The following is a 25,871-nucleotide window of genomic DNA, read 5'->3' as shown; positions in this document are numbered from 1 at the left end:
GGTAAACACACTTTCTGCTGTGAGAGCTGAGTAATTAATTAGCTAACTGGTTGAATCTGGTTACTCGAGCCCCGGTTCGATTGGCTATAAATGCAGCTAAGGCAAACAGAGTGCAGCTGAGGAAACTGAGTACAGACTCGGTGTTTGATGAGAGGTGGAGTTTAAAATGTTAAACTTAATTTTTTCTCTTCAAATCAAATTCAGTCTGTAATTAGCAGCAACTGGAAAGTACTATGTAAACAGGCTAAGTTATTTTTTTACTTTCTTGCAGCTTAGACAGGGTAAACGCACTTTCTGCTGTGCGAGCTGAGTAGTTAATTAGCCAACTGGTTGAATCTGGTTACTCGAGCCCCAGTTCAGTTAGCTGTAAATACAGGCCTCTTTAGTGCATCTAAGGCAAACAGAGTGCAGCTGAGGCAACTGAGCGCAGACTTGGAGTTTGGTGAGAGGAGGAGTTCGGTGAGGAGGAGGGGGGGAGAATGAGGTGTTTGTTTCCTTTTTCTATCTTTCTCACCCTGTAGGAATTGGTTCTTGCTCTACCTTAGGGAAAGGAGCTAGCTGTTTGGTGGTATCTGGTGAGTGATTAAGGTCTATTCTATTCCTAACGTTTAATATCGTATACAAATGGGTGGTAAAGTAAATAAAATATATGAAAGAGCAACTTAAGTAAGTGAATACTATATTAATTAATTATTTAAAACACATTAAGGATGGCGGGACAGGTGATGTGTCAAGGCTGCAGTATGTGGGAGCTCCTGGATAACATTGTGATCCAGGCCAAACACATCTGCAGTAAGTGTTTGTGGCTTGAAGAGCTTCAGCTCAGAGTCATTGAGCTGGAAGCTGAGCTGCAGACACTATGTCACATCAGGGAGGGGGAGAGTTACCTGGATGCTTTGTACCAGGAGGAAGTCACACCACTTAGAATAGGGTTTTCTGAGTTGGTCAGTGGTCAGGGACAGGGGTGTGTGACTGTGAGTGAGGCAGGTAAGGGGACCCAGAGGGCAGGCGTGCAGGAGTGTGAGCCTCTGCAATTATCCAATAGGTTTAAGGTTCTCTCAGCTTGTTTGGATGAAAGCAGGGTCTGCAGGGCAGATGGACAAACTGACCATGGCACCGTGGTGCAGGAAGCCATTCAAGTGTGGAAGCATAAAGGAATGTAATGGTAGTAGGGGACAGTATAGTGAGACGGATTGACATTGTTCCCTGCAGCAAAGAGCGAGACTCCAGACGGCTGTGTTGCCTGCACGGTGCCAGAGTTGGGGACATCTGCTCAGGGATAGAGAGGGCTTTGCAGTGGGAGGGGGAGGATCCATAAGTCATTGTTCATGAAGGTACCAGCGGCATAGGTAGAACTAGGAAAGAGGTTCTGCATAGAGAGTATGAGGAGCTAATTGAAAAGCAGAACCTCAAAGGTTATAATTTCTGAGCCATGTGCAAATTGGCATAGGGTACATAAAATTAGAGAGATGAATATGTGGCTCAAATACTGCTGTTCTGGTTTGTGGGGCACTGGCACCAGTACTGGGGAAAGCGGGGGCTGTACCACTGGGCCTGTCTACACCTGAATCATGCTGGGACCAGTGTTCTTGCAAACTACATAACTAGGGAAGCAGAGAGGGTTTTAAACTGAATAGTGGGGGCAAGGGATCAAATGTGGAAAAATGTGGTACATCAAAGAGTAGAGAAAAGGTAAGAGAGGAAAATAGTAATATGGGGTATGAGGGTCAGAGAATGGCAGGAAGAGACAGGGAGAAAAAAACCTAAGAATGCACAGAGAACCATGACTAGGGGCGGAATTGTCCCAGATTTTCAATAAGTGCGGTAGCGAGTGGGAAAAGGAACACAATGGTGGATTGTCCCAATCCTGCCTCATTAATCGTGCATTCCTAGGAACCGTAGATGTCACAAAGATAACAAAAAGACAAAGCTAGAGACTGTATCTGAATGCACACAGCATTCATAGCAAAGTAAACAAATCAATAGCTCACACTGAAGTAAATAAATATGATCTGATGGCAATTACGGAGACGTGACTGCAGGATGACAAGGATTGGATCCTGAATTTTGAAGGGTATATGACATTCAAGAAGAATAGGAAGCTAGGGAAAGGTGGAGAGTCGCACTGTTAATCAAGGATGGCATTTGTGCAATAGTTAGATTACCTTAGTTCAGGAGATCGGGATGTAGAATTGGTTTGGGTGGAGATGAGGAATAGTAGGGGAAAGTAGACACTAGTGGGAGTGATCTACAGGTCCCCTAACAGTAACCACAATGTAGGACAAAGTATACAAAAAGAAATATTGGGTGCTTTGTGATAAAGGGAAGGCAATAATCATGGGTGACTTTAATCTACACATAAACTGGAAAAATCAGATTGGCAGTAGTAGCCTGGATGAGGAGTTCTTAGAATGCTTTCGAGATAGTTTCTTAGAGCAGCGCATTCTGGAACCAACCAGAGAGCAAGTTATATTAGACTTGGTATTGTGTAATGTGACAGCATTAATTAATGACCTCAGGGTAAAGCAGTGACTACAATATTTTATATGCAGTATGGGTCTAAGACTAGTATTTTAAACTTAAATAAGGGCAATTATGTGGGCATGAAAGTTGAGCTAGTTGAAGTTAACTGGGTTACTAGTGTAGGGGATAGATCAGTAGAGAAGCAGTGACAGATGTTTACGGGGATACTTCAGAATATTCAGAATAAGTATATTCCTACTATAAAGTAAAATTCTAAAGGAAGGACCCACTATCCATGGTTAACTAAAGAACTTAAGGAAAGCATCAAACTTAAGGAAAAAGCATATAACTGCGCAAAGATGAGTGTCAGGTCAGATGATTGGTCAGAATAAAAAGAATGGCAGAGAATGACTAAAAAGTTAATCAGGGGAAAGCAATTGGAGTATACATCCAAGAATATTGAAGGAAGTGAGAGTGGAAATTGCAGTGGAACTGGCAATAATCTTTCAATGTTCCCTGGATTCAGGGGAGGAGCCGGAACACTGGAGAATTGCGAACATTATGCCCTTGTTCAAAAAAGGTTGTAAAGATCTGCCCTGCAATTACAGAGCAGTCAGTTTAACTTCGGCGGTGAGGAAACTTCTAGAAACAATTATTCGAGATAGAATTAATGGTCACTTGGAAAAATGTGGATTGATTCAGAAGAGTCACCATGGATTTGTTAAAGGAAAATTGTATCTAACTAACTTGCTGGAGTTTTTTGAAGAGGTAACAGTGATGGCTGATGAGGGCAAGGCCGTTGATGTGGTGTATATGGACTACCAAAAGGCATTCAATACAGTGCCACACAACAGACTTGCGAAGAGAGTTATAGGTCATGGAATAAAAGGGACAGTAGCAATGTGGATACAAAATTGACTGAAGGATAGGAAACAGAGTAATGGTTAATGGGTATTTTTCAGGCTGGAAGAAGGTATGTAGTGGAAATCCCCAGGGGTCAGTATTGGGACCCTTGCTTTTCCTGATACATATAAGCGATCGGGATCTTGGTGTGCAGGGCACAATTTCAAAGTTTGCGGACGACATAAAACTTGGGAGAATTGTAAACTGTGAGGAGGACAGTGTAGAACTTCAAAAGGACATTGACACATTGGTGGAGTGGGCAGATAGGTAGCAGATGAAGTCCAATGCAGAGAAGTGTGAGGTGATACACTTTAGTACAAAGAACATGGAGAGACAGTGTAAAATAAAGGGCACTATTCTAAAGGCTGTGCAGGAGCAGAGAGACCTGGGTATATATGAACACAAGTCATTAAAGGAGGCAGGACAGGTAGAGGGAGCTGTTTCTAAAGCATACAGTATTCTAGGTTTCATTCATAGGGGCACAGAGTGCAAGAGCAGGGAGATTATGATGAACTTATATAAGACACTTGTTAGATCTCAGCTGGAGTATTGTGTACAGCTCTGGGCACCACACTATAGGAAGGATTTGAACGCATTGGAGAGAGTGAAGAAGAAGTTTACAAGAATGGTTCCAGGGATGACACATTCCAGTTATGAGGAAAGATTGGAGAAGTTGGGACTGTTTTCCTTGGAGTGGAGAAGGCTAAGAGGAGACTGGCTAGAAATTTTCAAAATAATGATGGGTCTGGACAGAGTAGATAGGGAGAAACTGTTCCCGCTCGTAAACGGATCGAGAACCAGAGGACACAGTTCTACAGTGCTGTGGAAAAGAAGCAAATGCGAGGTGAGAAAAAACTTTTTCACACAGCGAGTAGTTAGGGTTTGGAATGCACTGTCTGGAAGTGCGATGGAGGTAGGTTCAATTAAGGGTTTCAAGAGGGCATTGGATGATGATTTAAATAGAAACAATGTGCAGGGTTACAGGGCAAAGGCAGGAGAATGGCATTAAGCTAAAATACTCAGAGAGCTAGTGCAGACATGATGGGCTGAATGCCCTCCTTCTACACCGTAACAATTCTGTAATTTTGAGAGGAAGCTAGCTAGAAATATAAAACAGATAGCAAGAATTTCTACAGATATTTAAACAGGAAAAGAGTAGGTAAAGCGAGTGTTGGTCCTCTAGAGAGTGAGAATGCCAAGTTAATAGTAGATAATAAGGATGTGGTGTATGAAATGAACAAATATTTTGCTTCTGTCTTCACTATAGAGGATATAAAAAACATTCCAGTAACACCTATAAATCAGGACTTGGAAGGGAGAGGGCAATTAGGTGAAATTACAATCACTAGGGAAGCGGTACTGAGCAAACTGATGGAGCTGTGGGCTGACAAATCGCCGGGTCCAGATAACCTCATCCTCAGGTCTTAAAAGAGGTGGCTAATGAAGTAGTAGGTGCATAGGTGTTAATTTTCCAAACTTCCCTAGATTCTGGAAAGGTTCCATCAAACTGGAAAGTAGCAAATATAACCCCTCTATTCAAGAAGGGAAGGAGGCAGAAAACAGGAAACTATAGATCAGTTAGCTTGACGTCTGTCATCGGGAAGGTGTTAGAGTTGATCATTAAAGAGGTTATAGCTGGGCACGTAGAGAAACACAAGGCAATTGGGAAGAGTCAGCATGGTTCATGAAAGGGAAATCATGTTTAACCAATTTATTAGAGTTCTTTGAAGGAGAAGGAGTAACAAGCGCTGTGGATGAAGGGGAGCCTGTAGACGTGATGTACTTGGATTTCAAGAAGGCATTTGATAAGGTCACATCAAAGGTTATTGTGGAAAATAAAAGCTCATGGTGTAGTGGATAACATATTAGCCTGGATGGTGGGTTGGCTGGCTGGCATAAAACAGAGTATGCTAAATAGGTCTTTGTCTGATTGGCTGGATGTGACTAGTGGAGTCCTGTAGGAGTCTATGCTGCAACCTCAACTTTTTACAATTTATATCAATGATTTAGATGAGGGGAGCAAAGGCATGGAAGCTAAATTTGCAGATGACAAAGATAGGTAGGAAAGTATGTTGTGAGGAAAACATAAGGGGCAGAATTCAGCCCTTGTTTGGTGGGCTCGGCGGGGGCAGTCGGGAAGCCAACTGCCACCCGCGATCGAAGCCGGAAGGTGATTTCACACTGACGGGCCAATTAAGGCCTGCCCTGCCTCAGGGAGATGAAGAGTTTAAAAAAAAAATTGAAAAACGTATTAAAACATGTCCCCTCATGTGACTTTGTCCTCATGGCCCACCCATGGATGAGGTTTCCAAAAAAATGCAAATGCTTGGCCTTTTCGCTTGCCCGCCAATCATAAGGTTGGATGGGAAGCGAAAAATTTAACTTTGTTGATGCTTTAAAGGCCTTAACAGACCTTACAATTGTTGGCGGGCATGCTGCCGATTCCTGTGCACGTCTGCCAACCGAACTATCGCGCGAGTGCACATTGACGTGGGGACGCTCACCTGATGTCAACGCGCGTCATCTCACGCTCAAGCGGGTTGGGCACATACCCGCCAAGGTGAAAATTCTGCCCATGGAGTTTGCAGGCGGATATAGATAAGTTGAGTGAGTGAGAAAAATTCTGGCAGCTGGAGTAAGATGTGGGAAAACGTTAAGTTGTTCACTTTGGCAGGAAGAATAGGAAAGCAGAGTATTACTTAAACAGAGAATGACTGCAGAATTCTGAGGTGCAGAGGGATCTAGGTGTTCTAGTACATGAATCACAAGAAGTTAGTATGCAGGTACAGCAAGTAATTGAAAAGGCTAATGAAATGCTATCCTTTATTATGAGAGGAACTGAACATAAAAGTAAGGATGTTATGATGCAGTTATACAGGGCATTGGTGAGAATAATATATGCAGTATTTAAGGAAGGATGTAAATGTGTTGGAGGCAGTTCAGAGAAGGTTTACTAGATTGATTCCTGGAGTGAACAGATTGTCTTATCAGGATAGGTTCAACTGGCTGTTCTTGTTTCCATTGGAGCTCAGTAAAGTGAGGGGTGATTTGATTGAAGTTTACAAGATCCTCAACGGTCTTGGCAGGGTGGATGTGGAAAGGACGTTTCCTCTTGTGGGTGAGTCCAGAACTAGGGGGCACTGTTTTAAAATTAGGGGTCACCATTATAGGTCAGAGATGAGGAGACATTTTTTTCTCTCAGAGGGTTGTGCAACTTTGGAACTCTCTGCCTCAGAAGGTGATGGAAGCAGGGTCAGTGAATATTTTTAAGGTGGATGCAGATATATCCTTGGTTAGGCAAGAGAATCAAAGATTATTGGGGTAGATGGGAATGTAGAACCTGAAACACTTACATCAGCCATGATCTTATTGAAGGGCGGTGCAGGCTCGGTGGGCCCAATGGCCTACTTCAGCTCCTATTTTGTATGTCTGTATGCACATCTGAAAATTAGCGCTGTGTTTTCAGACGATGTCATAAGAACATAAGAAATAGGAGAAGGAGTAGGTAATTTGAGCCCCTCAAACATGCTCTGCCATTCAATAAGATCAGGGCTGATCTGTAAATGCAGTAGTGTTGCAGGACAAACAACCATTTGTTGCAATCATGGTAGCAAAACCTACTTTCCAGCAAAAACTACCTGCATTTATATAGTGTCTTTCATGCCAAAAAACATCTCAAGACACTTTACAGGAGTGATTATGAAACAACATTTGACACTGACATTGGAATGACGTATCAGGGCAGGCCACCAAAACTTGGTCAAACTGGCAGGCTTCAAGGAGGGTCTGAAAGGAGAAGAGAGAGGTCGAGAGGTTTATGGTGGGAGTTCCAGAACTTAGATCCAAACAAGTGAAACCATAAGAACCAGGAAGTGAAGTAAATTGGAGATGCACAAAAAGCCAAAATTGGAGCACAAAGATCTCAGAGATCATAAGGCTGGAGGAGGTTTCAGAAATAGAGAGGGTGAGGGCCCTGGAGGGGCTTGAAAATTGAGGCCTTGCCAGACCAAAAACCAATGTCGGTCTAAGGGGTGATGGGTGAACAGGGTTTTGTGCGAGTTTGGACAAGGGCAGCAGATTTGTGGGTTCAAGGTGGGAGGCTGACTGGGTGTCCATTACTTAAGGTTCTCAGCTCCTTGACAGTCTTATTATTTCTTATTGCTAAATACTAGAGAGTCTGTTGCTGATATGTACATTAATACGGATTGGCAGTGATTCATTGGCATCTCAGTGAGCTTGTATATTTTATTTTCCTCAGAGATTTTGATGGGTAGTTTTTCTCATAGGCTATTCCGTCTGACAGGATCAGAAGATGTTTCATGTCTGGTTCTGCCATGTTCCCTGTCAAATGCTCTTGGACCAGCCAGTTACCAAACGGCTAAGTTTGTCTTTCACCTTCTAGCAGCCTTGTAACCCATGTCTGATTGGATGATCATCCGATTGGATTTAATATAAAAGCAAATAGAATACATAATAGAATCACAGAATACATAATGAAGCTTGTCTGAGAACCCAGAAATCGATTAGCCTGTCAAAACACCTGAGCCCAAGGGAAAACTTTGATTGACAGCTCTGGCTCTCTGATCTACGCTGTCAATTTCACAATATTTATTTAACAGGATGAAGAGGTTTCAAGTGCTTACAGTTCTGTTATTGATATTTTAAAGGTTCTGGATGATTGACACTTTTATTCGGCTGCAGTAAAAAGGAGTTGTTTTTAAGAAAGTAGAAAGTTAGCACTGAATGAGTGTTTTAAAGTTTTTTTACACACCCTACAGTCACTATATTGTTTATTATTTCCATGTGGTGTAGAGAGGGTGAATGGGCATTTAAGTGCCGTAGCTTGGCATTGGGCATGAGGAGCCATAGGAGTTGTTTGGGGGCATAGCTTGGCATGGGGGGCATGAGGCACCATGGGGGAGGGTTGGGTGGAGGCATACCTTGGCATGGAGGCATGAGGGGCCATGGAGGGTTGGGGGCATGAGGTGGCATGAATGGGGCATGGGGAGTGTGTGGGGTGAGGGGGTGACAGCCTTTCTGTTTTTACTATAACTGGGATGAAGCACAGCGCTGAGGCAAATCTCTTAAACAGCCCCTGGGGCTACCTTGAAACATTTTCCTTGGCCTGACAGCAACCCGCACCCACATCCCCACAATGGAAATCCTGTCCTTGTGGTCACTTGTGGGTCAACTCTGGAATTCTCCCAACTCCCGCTACCCACCTTGAGGATAAGAATCCAGCCCCCAACAGAACAGGCATCCAGTTTTGAGTTCCTGTTGCTTTTGGGGATAACCACTAAATCACATGGAAGATAGCAGGTGACCTCTTCTCAGTTCTTGTCAACATTACAGGTCCTGATGATTTTGCCTCCACTCTGTGGAGGTGTGTCTCCAAATGGTCTACATCGTTTCCTTACTGTACCACAGGGCATAGCAATGAGCGGATGAAAGCTGATGTAACCAAAAACATGTCACTGAGATACAATAGTATTATCAACAATTCAATCAAATCGAAACAGCAGCAAATACCTAAATAGAGATTAATGTTAACCACAGATGTGTATTATTTAATGAAAATACAGTATGCACTTATTGTTCCAAAGCATTACCGTTATGATTTAATTAAGACTGTTGGGGGCTGTGGGAAATCATTTCTCAAGCCATGCATTCCCTGCTGCTCTATGCTTTCTAATCTGTGTTCCATTTAACACAACTGTGCATGTCATAGCAGATTACTGTTATCTCTCTGTAAAAATTCAGCAAAGCTCTGTAATTGGTAAGGAACTTTAAATTAAGTGGAGGCTTGAAGGAGTCTCTAGCAGACAGTTATTTACTTATCGGAGTCATAAAGAGAGATTGGCTGTCAACATTTCTGTTCTCCCTAAGGCTTAGCATTCATGAATTAATCAAAAAGGATATACCAGTGACTCTTGAATATATAACATTTTTAAAGCGATATTTGAAGTAATGGAAGAAGAGTGGTTGTGAGGTTTGTTTACTGAGCAAGTTCCTTGAAGCAACAAATAAAATATTACACATGATGTAAAACATCACCAGACAGTAGGCTAGAAGTTGTAGAGAGAAGGGATAAACCAAGATATCAGATACTGACCCTTCTAATAGACCATTCTGGTGACAAGTCTGCATTCACGACATATCTATTCTCTCCACAGATGCTGACTAACCCATGAGCGTTTGCAGTATTTCCTGTTTCTATTACTGAGTCATTGAATATGCCTGAAGGGCAGATGTTTTGTATTATACACAGCCAATAATGCCCCCATTATCCATTAGGGCAAGTTCCAGTTGAAATGAATCACTAATTCTCCCAATCCCCACCACTGGCAACTGACCAAAGTTATACTGCATCAGGACAACTGTCCACAAGAGCCATGTGATGGGCCCCACATGATGAAGGAAACGTTTGCCAGCAGCTCCTGCTGTTAGGGTTCAGGCTTTGAGCTCTGTTTCAAACTTGGAAATGTCATCTGAACCTTTAATTCTGTTCATCTGACTTTGTGATGCACTTCAGGGGGAATATTTAACACAGCGCCCAGTTAAAATTGTCCAATCATCAAGTCCATCTGAAATGTAGCTGGTGGCCTGAGAGGGGAATCAGTTGTGGCATTCTCACGAGGTAAGGAGAGGGGGAAAAGGAGCCAGGGGCAGAAGGGGTCAAAGCAGCAATGTTTAATTTCCTTATGGGGCCCAGAGAAACAGAACTTTACTGCTCGATATCTCAGCCGTAGGGATTGAAATGAGGCCCAGGAGTTAAAATAGTCGAGGGTTCATTTCTGAAGCGGTGAGTGAGCCTGCAACTCACCTCGTCAACCAGAGTTAAAATAAGGGCCTGTGATTCTGTGACAAAATGGCAGAGTATTATTTAAATGGTGATAGATTGGGAAATATTGATGTATAAAGGGACCTGGATGTCCTTGTACACCAATCACTGAAAGCAAGCATGCAAGTGCAGCAAGCATATGAACGTATGAACAAAGAGCAGGACTAGGCCATTCGGCCCCTCGAAACTGCTCTGCCATTTAATAAGATCATGGCTGATCTGATAGTAACCTCAAATCTGCATTCCACCTTTCCCTGATAACCTATCATCCCCTTGCTTACCAAGAATTTATCCATCTCTGACTTAAAAATATTTAAAGACTCTTCTTCCACCGCCTTTTCAGGAAGAGAGTTCCAAATACTCATGACCCTCTGAGAGAAAAGATTTCACCTCATCTCCATTTTAAATGGGTAACCCCTTATTTTTAAACAGTGACCCCTAGTTCTAGATTCTCATACAAGAGGAAACATCCTCCCCACATCCACCCTGTCAAGTCCGCTCAAGATCTTATATGTTTCAATCAGTTAGGAAGGCAAATGGGATGTTGGCCTTCATTGCGGGAGGACCTGAGCACAGGAGCAGGGATGTCTTGCTGCAGTTGTACAGGGCCTTGGTGAGACTACACCTGGAGTATTGTGTGCAGTTTGGTCTCCTTACCTAGGAAAGGATATACTTGCCATAGAGGGAGTGCAGCGAAGGTTCACCACACTGGTTCCTGGGATGGCAGGATTGTCGTATGAGGTGAGATTGGGCAAACTAAGCCTGTATTCGCTGGAGTTTAGAAGAATGAGAGGTGATCTCGTTGAAGGGGTGGACAGACTGGAAGCAAACTGGATGTTTCCCCTGGCTGGGGGCCTAGAACGAGGGGTCACAGTCTCAGGATATGGGGTGAGCCATTTAGAGCTCAGATGAGGAGAAACTTCTTCACTCAGAGGGTGGTAATCCTGCGGAATTCTCTACCACAGAAGGCTGTGGAGGCCAAGTCACTGACTATATTTAAGAAGTAAATAGATAGATTTCTAGCTCTACAGGCATCAAGGGGTATGGGGAGAGAGTGGGAGTAAGGCGTTGAGATAGAGGATCAGCCATGATCATATTGAATGGCTGAACATGTTCGAAGGGCTGAATGACCTACTCCTGCTCCTATTTTCTGTTTCTATGACACTGCAATACCCAGAGTACATGAGTATGATACTGTAGTCAAGGTACTCTGTCTTGGCCTGATTGGCAGGATGTGATGAGTGGATTTCTGCAGGGCTCTGTACTGGGGCCTCAACATTTTACAATTTAAATCAATACTTAGATGAGGGGAATGAAGGCGTGGTAGCTAAATTTGCAGATGACACAAAGATAGGAAAGAATGTTGTGAAGAGGACATGAGGAGGTTGCAGATGGATGTAGACAGGTTGAGTGCTTGGGCAAGAATCTGGCAGATGGAGTTTAATGTGGGGAAATGTGAAGTTGTTCACTTTGGCAGGAAGAATTAAAAACAGAGTATTACTTAAATGGAGAACAGCTGCAATACGCTAAGGTGCAGAGGGATCTGGGTGTTGTAGTGCATGAGTCACAAAAAGTTAGTATGCAGGTACAGCAAGTAATTAAGAAGGCTAATGGAAAGCTATCCTTTATTACAAAAGTGATTGAACATAAAAGTAAGGATGTTATGCTTCAGTTATACAGGGCATTGGTGAGACCGCACCTCGAATACTGTGTGCAGGTTTGGTCATCTTATTTAAGGATGTAAAAGCATTGGAGGTAGTTCAGCGAGGTTTACTAGATTGATACCTGGATTGAGTGGGCTGTCTTATGAGGAAAGGTTAGACAGACTGGGCTTGTTTCTACTGGAGTTTAGAAGAGTGAGGGGTGACTTGATTGAAGTATATAAAATCCTGAATGGTATTGACAAGGTGGATGTGGAAAGGATGTTTCCTCTCATGGATGAGTCCAAAACTAGGGGGCACTGTTTTAAAATTAGGGCTTGCCCTTTTAGGCCAGAGATGAGGGGAAATGTTTTCTCTCAGAGGGTTGTGCGACCTTGGAGCTCTCTGCCTCAGAAGGTGATGGAGGCGGGGTCACTGAATATTTTTAAGGCAGAGGTAGATAGATTCTTGTTAGGCAAGGGGATCAAAGGTTATCAGGGTTAGATGGGAATGTGGAATTAGAAACACAAACAGATCAGCCATGATCTTAATCAATGGCAGAGCAGGCTCAAGGGGCCGAATGGCCTACTTCTGCTCCTATTTCGTATGCTCGTATGTTTGGAAGAGAGTAGAGCCAGTCCTTGTGCTCACAGTCAGAAATGAGAGTGGAGACACTCCTGGGGTGCAGTGGGCCATGCTACAGGGCTATGCATGGCACACATGTTGTACTCCCTCTCCAGGGATGGGCAAGGGCTGTGTGCTCAATTGGGATAATGCACAGCCTGGTGTGTAGGGCATTTTCACGGTCACTGTCCATTGGCTTGTCTGGCTCTGTACTGGGCTGCAGATGTAATGGCCATGGCGAGGGAAGTCATCTGCAGCCTGCAGATGAAGAAAATGTAATAAAGGGGGGAGAGGTATTTGAATCTCCTCTGAAGGTGACCGTGCACACAGCCTCTAGATGGGGAGGGGTGAGGTCCATTAGGGACATGGGCACATCAACCATGATTGTTCAGGGGGGAATGTTGACCACAACAACAATGGGATCCAGTATTACTGGGGGAGTCTGGAGGATGACAGGAGGGAGCTCCACCTTCACATCGTGAGGTTCCAGGTAAATTGAAGGGATCCGAACACTGACAGGGGCAGGGTCGAAGCTGGTCTTGAAATAAAAGTGAAGAACTACCATCTTGCACACTCAAAGTAATTGTACAGTTCAATCCAAAAGCAGAAACAAATCTGCATGGGAGGATCCTGAGGCAGTGTGGGAGGAGCACACTGCTGGATTAAGGGGCCCTTTCTGGATTGCCCTGAAACAAGATGGAAAGTGGGTCAGAACTGAGAGAAAGTAGGAAGATTTCCTTGAGAAGAGTGTCATTGGAACCCATGCCTTTTGCCGCTCTGTAACAAGGAAATGCAGGAGTCACTGGCTTCACACAACACTCACTCCATTTCAACATTAACACACAGGAATATGAAAATTGGGAATGAAGGCAACCATTAAGGAGGCACAGCTGCCACACATAGGGCATCCTATCAATGTCAAACTTTCATGTGCTTTCCACAATTGGCATGCATAACTGGCCAAAGAGCATCCAGTCATTAATCATGAGCACATAATTTTCAATCAGTAGATCTGAGATTAAGCACTGAGTTAGGTAACGTTGTGCCTGTCATTAAAATCTTCTCCAGCCTCTGTGGGATTGAGGTGTAAAGTCTCAGGAATGGCATCTTGGTCACCTTGCCTCAGATATAAGGCTGCACCAGTGACAATGTTAGTAGTAGTGCAGAAGCTGCTTGAGACCTTTACAGCGGCTTTGGGTTTAAGATTGTGAGCTTCACTGTTTTTCCCCGTTATTCATTACTGACAATCTATCATTTCACAGCGAGAAGGGCAAAACTATAATGGACCCTGGCCTCAATGCTGCCTTCTTCAGGGTCCTAACAGAATGGAGGAGGATTTAAGGGACAGGTGCCACTGAGCACAGCTTCAGGAGGGGGCCCTGCCTGAGGTCCAGGGGAGCCTCAGCAACAACATGAGGAATGGGAGGATAGACCCAAACCACTGAGTGACTTGCTCAACCAAGGGTCCACAGAAGAGGACCCTCCTATCTGCATATGAATGACAGACAATGCCACACACATCTTTCACTTTTCCCAAGCTCTGTGGATCACACCTGCCACTTTCTTTGTGAGGAACTAACGCCTGTGAAGTGGGAGGCTATGCCCTGCCAGTGGCCTTGATAGTGACCACCACACTCAATTTCTTTGCCTGTGGATCATTTCAGGGGTCCACAGGGAACCTGTGAAGCATCTCGCAGTCCGCCACACATAGATGCATCAAGGAGGTCAAAGATGCCCTCTACAGCAAGGCACATCACTATGTGAGGTTTACACTCCACGAGGATAGCCAGGCTGTGAGGTGTGCAGATATCTCAGGCTTCCCAAGAGTACAGGGTGCAATCGACTGCACACATGTGGCTTTGAGGGCTCCATCGTAGCAGTCGATGTTTATCAACCATAAAGGGTCCTTCTCCATCAATGTTCAACTGATCTGTGATCATTGGAAGCACATCGTGCATGTTTGTGCCAGATACCCTGGGAGTTGCCATGACTCATACATCCTGAGTCACTCCCAGGTGCCTCACATATTCGAGGGGCCTGAGCGTGTACAGGGCTGGCTGATGGGGATAAGGGGTACCCGCTCAAACAATGGCTCATGACACTTGTGCATCAACCTCAGAGTGCCTGGGAGGAGAGGTACAACGCAGCTCAGAGCTCCACACGGTCCCTAATCGAGCAGACCATTGGCATTCTGAGGGTGTGCTTCCGATGTGTGGACCTGCAGTGGGGCTCTGCAGTACTCTTCACAGAGGGTCTCCCGCATCACCATTGTGTGTTGCGCCCTTCACAGCGTGGCGCTGCAAAGGGGTGATCCCTTGTCAGATGGTGAAATGCAGGAGGATGAGAGCTCCTCGGAGGACGAGGGCAGGACGGCCAGGAACCTGATGAGGAAGATGAGGGTCAACTTCCACAGAAAAATGCCATCGAGGAACCTTGACTTGAAAGACGTGCACCAGATTCCAGGAGGAGTGAAGTGAAGGCAAGGGGAGATGGCCACTTCCCTCCTGTCCCTTACTGACACTCCATTGCATTGAAAGGGATGTCCAATCAGTCACACCGGTGCAGCCCCAACACCCGCAGCAAAGGTGGAGGCAGCCTGCTGACTGCTACGTCCTGATATCCGTGATGATCTTGGCAGACATCCTCTGGTGGCCTGGGGCCTGGACAGCCCCGGCCTGCTAAGGGTCTTCTGTTCAGGGGCAGATGCATGCTCCTCAGTCTGAGAAGCTGGAATGGATGGGGTCACATGCAGAGGGGACTCTGAGTGGCTAGACACCCATGGAGTGTCCTGAGGGGAGGCCTCCGTGGTGTCCGGCTGACACTCATCCTCCCCGTGGGTGCTTGAGAGCTCCTCCCTGACTCCTTGAGGAGAAGGGGCACCTGGAGGGAGGTCAATGTGCCCAGACCCCCTCTCACCTAGATACTGATGGATTTCAGCAATGTCTGTGGCCATGGAGTTCAAGACCGAGCACAAATCCGGCAAAAGCTGCTGGACCAAAGTCTCCATGGCAGTCACCAACTTTCCCATGGTGACCTCGAGGCACATGTTGGAGACATGACATCAGACACAATGCAGACAGACTCCTCCAACCTTCACTGTGGTCTGCTGAGTGACTCTGGCGTCTCTGCCTGATGTTCCGTGCTGCCTGTCGTTGCATCTCCAGCATCGTGTCGGTGGCTGCTTGCAGAGGCTCATCATCTGACTCCAGCAGCCCTCTGCATGCTGGACACCTGGGCCGTCCCTGTCTTCAACTGCTGTGGGGGTGTGTCAGTGAGGTGTTCTCCGGCAGGTGACCTCGAGACTAATCTAGAGCTATGACCCACTGAGCTGTGCGGCTCTGGCGGTGGGTGCAGTGAGCGCAGTGCTAGTTCTTCAATGATAGCTTCCTCAGTTTCCCCATCCGAGGTGGTCTGGAGACTGGGCCTTATGTTGGCCTCCGCTTGTGCCTAGATCTGCTGGGGCCTATAAGAGAAGAGAGTTTTAATTCATTAGCAGGCTTAACACAAGATTGCATGTCACTCACTGTGAATGTCAGAATGTGGTGAACTCATGGAGGTGTCATCCGTACTAGGTTGTTGAGATAAGTCGATCTCCCCTTCCCTACAGGAGTGATCCCTGTCCTCCCCAGCCAGCTAGGCAGCATCCTCTTCGAACTAGGTGAGGGGTGTGATGTCGGCCACCCCTCCTCTGCTCTGGGATCTCTCCCTTTGATTGTGGGCAAGCTTGGCATGCATGAAGACAAAATGATGGATGTGATGAGAGGGGATGGAGCAGGGGTTGGGAAAGATGCTGCCTCCTGTATGTAGTGAGCCCTCCCCAGAAAGGGTTGAGGATGGAGAGTATGCAGCTTGCCAGGTGAGATGGTGGTGATGTGAATGTATCCGGGAGATATTTGTCCTCCATTAATGATGTTGTATGATATGCCTGAAGAGAGTGGCTTTTTAGTGCATGATACCATGATGAGAGTTTAATATTGGAGGCTGTTGAAGGATGACTTACCCTGGTGGAGCAGATGAGATCATTCATCCTCTTCCTGCACTGGATGGCGTTGTGGGTGCGGTGACAGGCTGCTCTGACCTGCCTTGCAATGGCTTCCCAGGCCAGAGATGTGAGGCTGCTGTGCTTCTTGGAGCTGTCCCCTGGGATAAAGGACATCCCTGTGCTGCCGCACTCCACTGATCAAGGCCTGGAGGGCGTTGTTGCAGAAGCAGGATGCAGCCTTCTTCTTCCTGCTGGATGCCTGTGGGTCTCCTGGAGACAGCTGGGCTGGAGAGAGTGAGATGTGTGTGCTCGGGTGGCATTTAAATGTCGTGCCCAGACCTTCAACTCCGTTAGGTAACAGCGGGGCAGACAAATCAGCTCCAATCTGCCATGTGATTCGGAGAGGTACTCGCCTGTGCACAAATAATGAGTTTCTGAGCGTGGAATTGGGCACGATTTCGCGCCATTCCGACCAGCAGGAAACGCGCCGCAGAACCTGCCCGCCACTGCACTTAGGGTCAGGGTGGAATTTTCCATTGTTGGAGCTGAGGCCAGGGGTGGTCACTGAGTGTTGCTGGGCATTCGACATGGGAGACGGACGCTGCGCCATAAACCTCTGATAGTGAAGGATTACAATTATTTTCTAATCACAAAGAGTGGAGGAAAAGGATTGCTGAAGGGACAGTCAACAAGTAAAGTAACTGATGCAGGGTCATTGTTCTGAAAGATTAACTCTGTTTCTCTCTCCACAGATACTGCCTGACCTGCTGATTATTTGCAGCATTTTCTGTTTTTATTTCAGATTTCCAGCATCTGCAGTATTTTACTATGATAAGAAAAATATCTTTCCCTTTAAACCAATAAAATGTGAATAATTACTGATAAAAGGTTCCATGAAGGGAACCCCTCTTATTCTGAGTTATTTATATTATAATTACACCATAAACAAGTTTTAAAAGCAGTGTGAAAATAGCATTACAAATATCATGAGAGGCTTTCAATATATGTAAAGACACGGAATATTTTTTACTTGCTCTCATACTAATCCAGTAAACTTGTTAAAGTGCAGCATTGGATGAAGAGCTGACACACCTGAGATACAGCTGACTGATAAACATTACAATCAGGTTCTGGATCTCATCGCCTCCCCTTCCCCCCTCCCCATTCCCAACTCCTCTGCCTCCCCATTCCCCTCCCCATCCCATTCCTCTTACCCCACTCTCCCATCCTCTCCTCCAAGCCCTCTCCCCCACTCTCTAACAGACCCTCTCCGCCACCATCTGCACCACCCACCACCTCCGTCCTGTGGAAATTGAGATGGGGAGGTACAGCGATGCAGATACCTGTGAACATTTGAAGATTGTGCATAATATTCAGATTTTAAGAAGCTGAATATTTTTTCAGCCCCTTGCACACCAGGCCTGGCGTTACTCCCCATTATTGATTGTTTCTGTCATACAGCCCCTCCCCTCAAACCATTAATGCAATCTATAAACAGTCCCACAGATTTTAAATGTTGCCCTGCATAATCTCAATTCTCTTTTTTTCCAAACAGATCTTTAATGCAGAGAAGATACTCACTCCAGAGGGAGGGTGGGCTGTCCAACCGAGCTCAGCTGTTGCTGTCGTAGAATCCATCAGAGTTTCTGTGCAAAAAAAGGAAAGCCAATGAACTAAAGTCACCTGGCAGCTGGTACTGCAGCCTCTGGCTGTTCTTGCCATTGTTTACATTATGTGCAAGGTTCACAGAGATAAAACACTAGACTTATCACAGACTCAGGCTTTTATAACCCCACAGTTTATTTAATCAGGGTCTTATACACTTATTAGGAACCTCACTGTCTGTCTCCATCAATCTTCAGAGCCCTGCCAATCTGTCCTGTCTCATTCATCTACAGTGTTACACTCTCTCTAATCTCTCGTTTATTAGTGTAACACTCTCTCTAAATCGTCGTTTATTACAGTGTAACACTCTCTCTAATCTCTCATTTATTAAAGTGTTACACTCTCTCTAATTTCTCGTTTATTACAGTGTAACACCCTCTCTAAACTGTCGTTTATTAGTGTTACACTCTCTCTAATCTCTCATTTATTAGTGTCTCGTTTATTAAAGTGTAACACTCTCTCTAATTTCATTTATTAGTGTAATACGCTCTCTAATCTCTCGTTTATTAGTGTAACATTCTCTCTAATCTCTCGTTTATTAGTGTAACACTCTCAAATCTCTCATTTATTACAGTGTAACACTCTCAAATCTCTCATTTATTACAGTGTAACACTTTCTAATCTCTCGTTTATTAGTGTAACACTCTCAAATCTCTCATTTATTACAGTGTAACACTCTCTAATCTCTCATTTATTACAGTGTAACACTCTCAAATCTCTCATTTATTACAGTGTAACACTCTCTAATCTCTCATTTATTACAGTGTAACACTCTCAAATCTCTCATTTATTAGTGTAACACTCTCTAATCTCTCATTTATTACAGTGTAACACTCTCTAATCTCTCATTTATTACAGTGTAACACTCTCTAATCTCTCATTTATTACAGTGTAACACTCTCTAATCTCTCATTTATTACAGTGTAACACTCTCTAATCTCTCATTTATTACAGTGTAACACTCTCTAATTTCTCATTTATTACAGTGTTACACTCTCTCTAATCTCTCATTTATTACAGTGTAACACTCTCTCATCTCTCATTTATTACAGTGTAACACTCTCTAATCTCTCATTTATTACAGTGTAACACTCTCTAATCTCTCATTTATTAGTGATACACTCTCTCATCTCTCATTTATTAGTGATACACTCTCTCATCTCTCATTTATTAGTGATACACTCTCTCTAATCTCTCGTTTATTAGTGTAACACTCTCAAATCTCTCATTTATTACAGTGTAACACTCTCTAATCTCTCATTTATTAGTGTAACACTCTCTAATCTCTCATTTATTACAGTGTAACACTCTCTAATCTCTCATTTATTACAGTGTAACACTCTCAAATCTCTCATTTATTAGTGTTACACTCTCCCTAATCTCTCATTTATTAGTGTTACACTCTCCCTAATCTCTCATTTATTAGTGTTACACTCTCTAATCTCTCGTTTATTACAGTGTAACACTCTCTCATCTCTCGTTTATTAGTGTAACATTCTCTCTAATCTCTCGTTTATTAGTGTTACACTCTCTCTAATTTCTCATTTATTAGTGTTACACTCTCTCTAATCTCTCATTTATTAGTGTAACACTCTAATCTATCATTTATTAGTGTTACACTCTCTATCTCGTTTATTAGTGTTACACTCTCTAATCTCATTTATTACAGTGTAACACTCTCTCTAATCTCTCGTTTATTACAGTGCAATATTATTTCCAATATCTCGTCTCTTATAATATAATACTGCCCCTAATCTCCTGCCTACTACAGCCTAATGTTCTCATTAATTTAAAGAGTTTCAGTTCTTCGACACACAAAGACCTGTGTCTATTTACTTTGGAGCAGTGTTGATTTATAGGTAGCCTGCTAGAGGTTGATAAAATAATGAAAGAACTGGATACCATGTATATTAATAGATCATTCCAGTTTAACAGATAGAGACGACCATGATTTTAAACTATGCAGGAGTAGGAACAGACTGATATTGGGTGGTCTTCATCTCCCAGAGAGCAGAGAGTCTCTGGAATAGGTTTCTGGCTGCTGTGGTCTACTCTCAGTACACCTTCAAGAGGCAGCTGAACTAGGGCAGGGACTGCATCATGTAAAAGCTAAATGTGTGGGTAACTCTCAGTTCATGTTACTCTGGGCTGATTTTAATCACATTGTGGGGGGGGGGGGGGGGGTTGGGGAAGGTGGTGGGACGGAGTGTCAGGGAGGAACTATTGCAAGTATTTTTTCTTTCACTCCCGCTGGGTTTTTTCTCTTTGGTTCCATTTCCCAGGATGCTGTGGGGGAGTGGGGAGGTGGTTGCTAAGGGAATGTTCAGTCAGGATGCTCCAGCCAGCATGGTATTTATGGGGCTGGCTTGATACACCTGTGACTTGATTTCTGCCCATCAGTCCCATGGGCAGAATTTTCTCCCCGTTGGGGGGAAGTTCAGGAGCGGGCGAGCCTCCGATCGGCGCCCATGATCGGCTGTGCACCGCCAATTTACACAGGTGGGCCAATTAAGGCCCGTCCAGCGTGATGTCCACACGGAAGCGCTGTGCGCTCCCTGTGCAGGCGGGGGAGGGGGGGGGGGATTTCCCTGAGCCAAGGATGCACTCTTTCACGCATGCGCATGAAAGAACGCACTTATCTCCCTGAGGCTAAGTGCTGCCTCAGGGAGATCGGCTACACATTGAAAAATGTTAAAAATAGAAAAAAAAAAATCCTTGACATGTCCCCTCATGTGACACTGTCACATGAATTGGGACATGTCCATCACTTTTAGTTACACTTTTATTAAATTTTTAAAACCTGCATGAAACCTCATCCGGCCCGTGGATGTGGTTTCATGCTTTTTCTGAAGCCCGCCAGGGCTCTCGGCCTGCCCGTCAACATTAAGGTTGGACGGGTAGGTCCACTAATTACTTTAATTCCTTTGTCAATGGCCTCAATAGGCCATTGACAGGTCAGTGGGTGCACAGCTGATTCGGCTGAGCCTGCGCTGACCTGAAAATTGAAATGAGGCGGGGTGCTGTCAGGAGTTCCGCCCGATGACATCCTGCGTCATTTTATGTGCCGGTGAGCGGGCCCCGTCCCCCACTAGCCGACCGGGAAATCCTGGCCTATGTGTTTAGAATCTGTTGCATATCGCAGTGTATTGCTTTCTCTCATGGAGATTACTACAGCCTGTCTCGGCAAAATGGCCTGTTTAGTGGCTAAATGCTCAGGGATTCCCAAGAGGCTGTGGTAAAGGTAAACAAACATTGAACTCCATCCTGAACCGCAAATGGCCTGGTGAAGACAAATGTAGGTCCCTTACAAACGGGAAAATTTACAATGGAAAACAAGGAAATGGCAGAGCATTTAAACAACTACTTTAGTTCTGTCTTCATGGAGGAAGACACAAACAACTTCCCAGAAATACTAGGGAACCAAGGGTCTAGTGAGAAGGGGAAATTGAAGGAAATTAGTATTACTAAAACAATAGTGCTGGAGAAATTAATGGAACTGAAAGCCGATAAATCCCCAGAGCCCGATAATCTACATTCCAGGGTACTAAAGGAGGTGGTCATGGAAATAGTGATGCGTTGGTTGTCACCTTCCAAAATTCTGTAGGTTCCGGAACAGTCCAGGCAGATTGGAGGGTGGGAAATGTAACCCTTAAAAAAGGGAGGGAGAAAACAGCGAATTACAGACCGGTTAGCCTGACCTCAGTAGTAGGGAAAATGCTGGAGCCTATTGTAAAAGATGTGATAACAGGACACTTGGGAAATATCAATGGGATTAGACAAAGTCAACATGGATTTATGAAAAGGAAGTCATGTTTAACAAACCTCCTGGAGTTTTTTGAGGACCTAACTAGCAGAATAGCTAAGGGAGAACCAGTGGATGTGGTGTATTTGGATTTTCAGAAAGCTTTTGGTAAAGTCCCACATAAGAGGTTAGTGTGTAAAATTAAAGCACATGGGATTGGGGGTAACATATTGGCATGGATTGAGAATTGGTTAGCAGACAGGAACAGAGAATAGAGATAAATGGGTACTTTTCGGAGTGGCAGGCGGTGACAAGTGTGTACCACAGGGATCAGTGCTTGGGCCCAGCTATTCACAATATAGATCAATGATTCGGATGAGGAAACTAAACATAATATTTCCAACCTTGCTGATGACACGGAACTTGGTGGGAATGTGAGCAATGAGGAGGGTGTTAAGAAACTTCAAGGTGATTTACACAGGTTGAGTGAGTGGGCAAATACATTGCAGATGCAGTGTAACATGGATAAGTGTGAAGTTATCAACTTTGAAATTAAAAACAGTCTGGCAGAGTATTATTTAAATGGTGATAGATTGGGAAATGTTGATGTACAAAGGGACCTGGCTGTGCTTGTACACCAATCACTGAAAGCAAGCATGCAGGTGCAGCAAGCAGTTAAGAAGGCAAATGGTATGTTGGCCTTCATTGCGAGAGGACTTGAGCACAGGAGCAAGGATGTCTTACTACAGCTGTACAGGGCCTTGGTGAGACCACATCTTGAGTATTGTGTGCAGTTTTGGTCTCCTTATCTAAGGAAGGATGTACTTGCCATAGAGGGAGTGCAGCGAAAGTTCACCAAACTGATTCCTGGAATGGCAGGATTGTCGTGTGAGGAGAGATTGGGCCGACTAGGCCTGTTTTTACTGGAGTTTAGAAGAATGAGAGGGGATCTCATTGAAACATATAAAAATCTGACAGGGATGTGTGCAGGGATGATGTTTCCTCTGGCTGGGGGTGGTCACAGTCTCAGGATATGGGGTAGGCCATTTAGGACTGAGATGAGGAGAAACTTCTTCACCCAGAGAGTGGTGAACCTATGTAATTCTCTACCACAGAGGCTGTGGAGGCCAAGTCACTGAATATATTTGAGAAGGGAATAGATAGATTTCTAGACTCTAAAGGCATCGAGGGGTATGGGGAGAATGGAGGAGTAGAGTGTTGAGATAGAGGATCAGCCATGATCATATTAAATGGCAGGCTCGAAGGGTTGAATGATCTACTCCTGCCACTATTTTCCTTGTTTCTATGTTTCTATGCTAGCACAGATTGGGCTGTGTTTTAACCTAGCTTATCCTCAGGGCTTTGGGAGGGGCCAGGAGAAGTGGAAGTTGGGGTTCCACTGCAGACTGCAGAATTTTAACTTTGTGTCGGAGGTGGGGTTGGCTGAATGGCTTCCTTCCCTGCTGTAATAATTATGTGATATCCATGACCAAGGCTTGGCAGCACCACTACTGACTGAGCCTCGATGGACATAGCTGCTAGGCTGGGTCTGCAGCAGGTGGTGAGAGACTAACCTCACCAATCTACCTGTTGCCGATGCATCTGTCCATGATCGTATTGGTAAGAGTGACCATTGCACAGTCCTTGTGGAGTTAAATCCCATCTTCATACTGAGGACATCCTCCATCGTGTTGTGGCGCTACCACAATGCTAAATGGCACAGGTTCAGGACAGATCTAGCAGCTCAAGACTGGGCATCCATGGAGTGCTGTGGGCCATCAGCAGCAGCAGAATTGTATACAAACTCAATCTGTAACCTCATAGCCCAGCTTATCCCCCACTCTACCATCATCATCAAGCCGGCGGAACAACCCTAGGTCAATGCAGAGTGCAGGAGGGCATGCCAGGAGCAACACCAGGCATACCTAAAAATGAAGTGTTAACCTGAAGCTACAACAGCGGAAGCAGTATGTGATAGACATGATAAGCAATCCCACAACCAACAGATCAGATCAAAGCTCTGCAGTCCTGTCACATCCAGTGATGAATAATTAAACAACTAACAGGAAAAGCAGGCTCCACAAAATCCCCATTCCGAATGATGGGGGAGCCTAGCACATCAGTGCAGAAGACAAGGCTGAAGCATCTTTAGTCAGTGAATAAACCATCTTGGCCTCCTCCTGAGATCCCCCACAACACAGGAACCAGTTTTCAGCTAATTCAACTCACTCCATCTGACAGTGAAGAACAGCTGCGATCACTGAACACAGTGAAGGTTATGGGCACTGAAGACTTGTGCTCTGAACTATTGCGTCCCCAGCCAAGCTGTTCCAGGACAGCTACAACGCTGGCATCTACCCAAAAATGTGGAAACTTACCCATTTATGTCCAGTCCACAAAAGCAGGACAAATCCAATCCAGCCAATTACTGCCCCATTAGTCTACTCCCGATCACCAGGTGTCATCAAAAGTCCCATCAAGTGACACGTACTCAGCAATAACCTGCTCATCAATGCTCAGTTTGGGCCACTCAGCTTCTGGCCTCCTTGCAGCCTGGGTCCAAATATAGATAAAAGAGCTGATTCCAGAGGTAAGGCCACTGCCATTACTATCAAGGCAACATTATTTTTATATTCATTCATGGGAAATGGCCTTCGCTGGCTGGGCCAGCATTTATTGCCCATCCTTAACTGCCCTTCAGAAGGTGGTGGTGAGCTGTCTTCTTGAACCGCTGTAGTCCATGTGGTGTAGGTACACCCACAGTGCTTTTAGGGAGGGAGTTCTGGGGTTTTGACCCAGCGACAGTGAAGGAACGGCGATATATTTCCAAGTCAGGATGGTGAGTAACTTGGTGGAGAACTTCTAGGTGGTGGAGTTCCATCTATCTGCTGTCCTTGTCCTTCTAGGTAGTAGCAGTCATGGGTTTGGAAGGTGGCTAAGGAGCCTTGGTGAATTCCTGCAGTGCATCCTGTAGATGGTGCACACTGCTGCTACTTTGCGTCGGTGGTGGAGGGAATGAATGTTTGTGGATGTGGTGCCAATCAAGCGGGCTGCTTTGTCCTGGAAGGTGTCCAGCTTCTTGAGTGTTGTGGGAGCTGCACTCATCCAGGCAAGTGGGGAGTATTCCATCACACTCCTTACTTGTGCCTTGTAGATGGCTTTGGGGAGTCAGGAGGTGAGTAACTCATCACACGATTCCTAGCTTCTGACCTGCTTTTGTAGCCACAGTATTTATATAGCTAGTCCAGTTCAATTTATGGTCAAAGGTAACCCCCAGGATGTTGATAGTGGGGGATTCAATGATGGTATTGCCACTGAACATCAAGGGGTGATGGTTGGATTCTCTTTTGTTGGGGATGGTCATTGCCTGACACTTGTGTGGCGCGAATGTTATTTGCCACTTGTCAGCCCAAGCCTGGATATTGTCCAGGTCTTGCTGCATTTGGACATGGACTACTGAAGTATCTGAGGAGTCGCGAATGGTGCTGAACATTGTGCAAACATCAGCGAATATCCTCACTTCTGACCTCATGATGGAAGGAAGGTAATTGATGAAGCAGCTAAAGATGGTTGGGCCTAGGACACTACCCTGAGGAACTCCTGCAGTGATGTCCTGGAGCTGAGATGACTGATCTCCAACAACCACAACCATCTTCGTTTGTGCTAGGTATGACTCCAACCAGCAGAGAGTTTTCCCCCTGATTCCCATTGACTTCAGTTTTGCTAGGGCTCCTTGATGCCACACTCGGTCAAATGCTGCCTTGATGTCAAGAGCAGTCACTCTCACCTCACCTCGGGAGTTCAACTCTTTGCCCATGTTTGAACCAAGGCTGTAATGGGGTCAGGAGCTGAGTGCCCTGGCAGAACCCAAACTGGGTATCAGTGATCAGGTTATTGCTAAGCAAGTGCCACTTGATAGCACTGCTGATGACCCCTTCCATTACTTTACTGATGATCGAGAGTAGACTGATGGGGCAGTAATTGGCCAGGTTGGATTTGTCCTGCTTTTTG

At 45.0% G+C, this 25,871-nt stretch overlaps 1 protein-coding gene across 2 annotated transcripts in view; it reads right to left on the bottom strand.

Annotated features, from left to right (window-relative positions):
- Positions 1–25,871, bottom strand: part of LOC144690622 (ephrin type-B receptor 2) — a 1,056,594-nt gene that overhangs the window by 730,502 nt on the left and 300,221 nt on the right. For both annotated transcript variants that reach the window (XM_078558305.1, XM_078558307.1), the window contains exon 2: positions 18,035–18,099. In XM_078558305.1, coding sequence (XP_078414431.1) covers positions 18,035–18,099 — 65 coding nt within the window. The remainder of the gene's footprint in view (positions 1–18,034; positions 18,100–25,871) is intronic.

The sequence above is a fragment of the Cetorhinus maximus genome, chromosome 15 (assembly GCF_964194155.1).
Source record: "Cetorhinus maximus chromosome 15, sCetMax3.hap1.1, whole genome shotgun sequence".
NCBI lineage: Eukaryota > Metazoa > Chordata > Chondrichthyes > Lamniformes > Cetorhinidae > Cetorhinus > Cetorhinus maximus.
This window is presented reverse-complemented; position numbering and strand designations above follow the sequence as displayed.